This window comes from Melitaea cinxia, chromosome 23 (assembly GCF_905220565.1).
Source record: "Melitaea cinxia chromosome 23, ilMelCinx1.1, whole genome shotgun sequence".
Lineage (NCBI taxonomy): Eukaryota > Metazoa > Arthropoda > Insecta > Lepidoptera > Nymphalidae > Melitaea > Melitaea cinxia.
The window spans coordinates 7,072,124-7,077,249 of NC_059416.1; the positions used below are offsets into that span (position 1 = coordinate 7,072,124).

At 30.8% G+C, this 5,126-nt stretch overlaps 1 protein-coding gene across 1 annotated transcript; it reads right to left on the reverse strand.

Annotated features, from left to right (window-relative positions):
* Positions 1–2,060: 2,060 nt before the first annotated feature.
* On the reverse strand, positions 2,061–3,508 carry LOC123665256 (pro-corazonin-like). Its single transcript, XM_045599583.1, has 2 exons — positions 3,311–3,508; positions 2,061–2,540 (listed from the first exon to the last, which is right to left on the reverse strand). The coding sequence occupies exons 1-2, from the start codon at positions 3,506–3,508 to the stop codon at positions 2,442–2,444; spliced, it is 297 nt and encodes a 98-aa protein (XP_045455539.1). The 3' UTR covers positions 2,061–2,441.
* Positions 3,509–5,126: the final 1,618 nt, after the last annotated feature.

Genomic DNA, 5,126 nt, shown 5'->3' on the forward strand with positions numbered 1-5,126 from the left:
ATTCTTCATGTAAGAAACCAAAAAAATAATCATAAGAGTCAAAAAAATTCAAAATATTCAGTTCAATAGCCGAAAAATTGGGCATTTTCATAAAAAAAATTAAAACTCGAATATCTCGAAAACGGTTAAGTTTAGGATGGGGGGTTCCATAGTGAAATCATTCAGAAATTGTGTGTACTACACGCCCTTAACGGATCTAGGTCGACTTTTCCTGTAACCCTGTATATATATATATATATATATATATATATATATATATATATATATATATATATATATATATATATATATATATATATATGTGTGTTTGTGTGTGTGTGTGTGTGTGTGTGTGTGTGTGTGTGTGTGTGTGTGTGTGTGTAATTTTGGCAATGTTACAATTTGACAATGTATTTTTTTTTAAATTATAGTAAATAAACAAATACTGAATCGATTTTACTAAACTACATTACTTCATTTACATATCCAGAAATTAATATAATTTATAAAGGCGGCAGTTGTTGATTTTCATTATTTTTTTTATAATATCACTGTGTATATTTCCTATGGTCTCCGTCTGTTTAATCTCTGAACAATTCAATAATTTGAAATGTAGAGTAAGTAATTGCTTTTCTTTGTTTTCTAATAAATAAATAAATACATAGGTAGTAAATCTGGTAGCAGGTTGTAGTTTTAAGTATATAGATATATATAACCAAAGCTTTTCACAGATTTTCTTTTTTTGATAGTTATGTGTATGTCAATCCATATTATTTCTTTGAAAAGTTTTATGCTAAAAAACACGAGTCATCTGCAATAGGTACCTATGCATTTTCTTTAAGTAACATTCCGATAATTTTCATCATAATAAAAAACTTTGAGTGATATTTAATTCGATGATAAGATTTAATCTATACAAATAAATAAAATAGAAGTGTCTGTTTGTAATATTAAAAGAACCGCTTTTAACTAAATATACCAAAGTAATTTTTATAATTTTTGTCTGTCTGTCTGTCTGTTCCGGCTAATCTCGCTGGATCGATTTTAACGGAACTTTCACTAGCAGACAGTAAGTAATGTTATAAGGAGTAACTTAGGCTACTTTAGTTTTAGATTTTTTTTTATAACTACGAACTGCTGCAAATAATTTAAAACTTATTCACGGAAACGCAAAATTTAATTTCTGCTACCATCTAGCAGTGAATAATAATATTAAAATGAGTTGCTACTGTATGCTAGATGGCGGTAGTGATAAAATAAAATGTTAATAGCTTTGAAATTCACGTCTACTACTCTAGATGGCACTAAATTTAGTTATGTTAAATTATAAAATTTTGATCATTAGTTTTTTCACGTATTATCTGTTAATGTACCTATTATCAAGATTTAAATTCACTACAAAACTGAACAAGAAAGAATGGAAGTATTATGGTGTTATTTAAAATAGAAATTTTAGTTTTCCTTTTTAATCTTAATAGTAATAATTTAGGTGAATATAAAATATTATGTTGATATTAATAAATGTTATCATGTACACCTGATAGCGATCGTTACTCATGGTAGGGAATATATCCGCCAACCCGCATTGGAGCAGCGTGGTGGATTATGCTCTGATCCTTCTCCTACATGGGGAAAGAGGCCTATGCCCAGTAGTAGGATATTACAGGCTGAAGCGTGTAATAAATTTAAATTATTTTTATACTTACTCCTTCCGTTAAATGACAAAATGAGTTGTTCAGATGGTATAAGTATTAAAAAAAAGTACTTGTTAAACTATAGAGATAGGTACCAAACTGATCAATAAATTTTGTTTCTTATTTTTAATTTAAAATCAAATAAAACGTGCAACCATTATATATTTTATTTAATATAGTAATATGCAGTACTGCTGTTAATATTTTCCAAACATTTATTTCAGATGAACTAGTCACCTATATCATTCATATGACCTATCTTAAAAATCTATCAATAAGAAATATTTCCTTATAATTTCAAATAATATATACAAATAAATGTTTAACCGATTACATTTCAACTTTTTTTCTTCATATTTAATATAATCTAAAATAAACAAAATTTTAATAAAACCTTTTAGTAGGTACCTACTGGTAACACTTTTCATCATTTATAATCTTTTTATAATTAATGTTTCTTGCTTTTATTTTAGTGTATTAAGTAATTAATTCATTACACAAAACCAGCCATTTTGTGCAATGAATTTACATTTTACAATTTTTTTTTTTTTTTTTTTGTAGTTTTCCGTACATTTTTATAATTAATTTAGCTAAATTTGGCTATTTCTTCTAGGTAGTAGGTACACAGGTAACATAACGTAACGTTTAATAATATAAGGTTATATAAAACTAAAATTAAATAATATTTACTCATATATCTTAGACATATTTATACAAAATCTCGTTCAATGGCACCGTTGTAGTCTACAACTTGTAGAGAGTACAAGTTTACTGAAATGCGTCGTACAAGGAGTCCTGTCCGCGGTCCGAACTGAAACGTTTTGGTAGTTCATTATCTTCTTCGATGTAATTACATGGTGTTAGAATCTGAAATTGAAATAAAAAATGTTATACGCCGGTATAATCTAAGCACCTATCGCCTTTATCGTTAGTTTTTTAAACGTCTTGTACCTACAAGTTACCTTACAATAAATAGTATTACATTTTTACAAGGGTCTGTATATTACTCTAGTCTAGATTAGATAGGTGCGATAGGTAGATAGCTAGAAGATACTAAGTTTTTTTACCCTGCATTGTTACAAACATTACGATTTATATTCATATAAAACGTAATATTTACCACGTTGGCTGTTTGTTAATTTGAGTTCCCCATATTTTGACATTACCCGTTTCATAAACATAAACGTATTGCCTACTATCAGCAACCCCAGTGGGATAACAATCCTCTTCCCATCATCAATCCTGAGACTTAAAAATTAGTTTGCCAAAGAAGTTTCACTTCTGACATGTGTACTTTGTACGCACGCACTTTTTTATAAGGTTCTATATCTTTAAAAAAGTGTCATATATATTTTGTAAGGCATGCAGAACGAAAATGTCCCTTTCATATGACCTCCCCCTACGTATAAAAAGCGAATTACTCCACTTCTTTCTCCAATCGTCCGTAAAAGAGACATATCCAGCAAATTTACAACGGTTAAGTGCATTTTTTTATTATTAATTAGTTTCTCTTAGGTATACTATTTTTTATTTACAAAACCACAAAAAAGTAACACTAAGTATTATGGGCTATTCTGATATGCGTCCAGAAGTAACTTCACGCATTCATAAACCTAAGAAAGTGTCCAAAACCATACTTTTTCTGTAAGCGGTTTCCCTTCCAGCAGATATTTTAGCTTGTCCATTTGGCAGGGGTTGAGGATCTTCTCCAGGGTAAGTTCGTGTTTCTGTCCACCTCGCTTGCCGTTTGTCCAACCTCTTGAATACTGGAACGTTTGTGAGGCGACGGACGACATTGTGACGATCATTAGGAGAAGAGTGGCGTTCGTCATCATAGCGACTGGAACGGTATTCAATTATTTAAAAAAAAATCTTTTTAATTAAGGCATTGTTCATAAATCACTTCAGCCTAATACAGTCCACTACTGGACATTGACCTCCACAAGTTCGCGCCAAAAATGGGCGCGAACTCGTGTGTTTTGCCCATAGTCACCACGCTGGGCAGGCGGGTTGGTGACCGCAGGGCTGGCTTTGTCGCACCGAAGATGCTGCTGCCTGTCTTCGGCCTGTGTATTTCAAAGCCAGTAGTTGGATGGTTATCCCGTCGCGGTCGGATTTTTAAGTTCCAAGGTAGTAGTGGAACCGTGTTATTCCTTAGTCGCCTCTTACGACACCCACAGGAAGAGAGGGCACAGCAGTTTAATTGTTATCCCTTTTTAATTTTTTTTCATTATCCGTCTATGATAATCATCAAACAATGTATTCTAATAAAAATTTCATTAATAACTGACGTATTTGTGAAAGAGTTTTAATGCTTTTCATATCACTTTCTTTGTAATATACATTATAATAATACATATAAAAATGTGTAATGTTTATAATAAATATCTTATCAAACTCGAACAATGTTTTCATATTCGTATACATACTGAAAACGCACTTTCGGTATTTTTAGATGTTCAAACAGGGGTAACTTTACTTAGCGACTGAAAATAGAAAAAAAGTGGATATGCTTACAGAGACATACATAACAGAAATATTTAAATTATTATTTTAGAATATTTTTTATTACATAGTACCTTGTGCTAACACAATTTTTCATGAAAAAAAAAAACGGAAATAACATAATTTCAAAAAACTGTTCGATTCCTGATCCCGCCAATTTTCATTCGTCCATAAAAGATAATAATTTGCACTAATAATTTTTAAAACAAACAAACGTTCAGACCGCGATAAACGTATGATATATGGCAACACATCGATCATCAATTAGGAATCGAACCCGCGCGCTGAAGTGATGTCATCTTACCAGGACATTCTGACTTCACACAAACAAACGAACTCACCAATTTTACAATAGTAAATGATTTCTACATATAAAAATAATCGACTATCATTTGTTTAAAATAAAACAAGAAAGAAAAACCTAATCAGGTGTTTCAATAATTACAGGGCAGAGAAAACAGGAGTCTGGTTGCGGCGTTGACGGCGTTAAAAGCGCGTAATTACCCCTACTTTTCTTACTCCTTTAGAAAATCTTTCCATTTCTTTGTTACACAAATGTTATTTATAACTAAAAATAGAATTTCCCTTTTTTCCTTACTTTCCGAATTACTTCATTGATTTTCCGAAACACTTGAAAATCAGTAACGATTGAAAAAATAAGAAAAAAAATTGGTTTTCGAAGTGATCGTTTAGCGAAAAGTTAGCAAATTGTTTATTTTTCGCTTCTGTAATTGTTTCGTCTTGTGTACCTCTGTGTATAATAAAGATTATTACATTTTCCCGTTTTTATAAATCATTCGATAGAGTAAATTGTTCAGTTATATGTAAGATATCGAGAATTACAATAACTTGAAGTAGGTAATAGGACAAATTTAAAAGAAGGAATAGTAAACTGAGGTAGGGCACAGCGGGAATTTTCCTGCTCAAAATATAGAGCAACCCGACCGG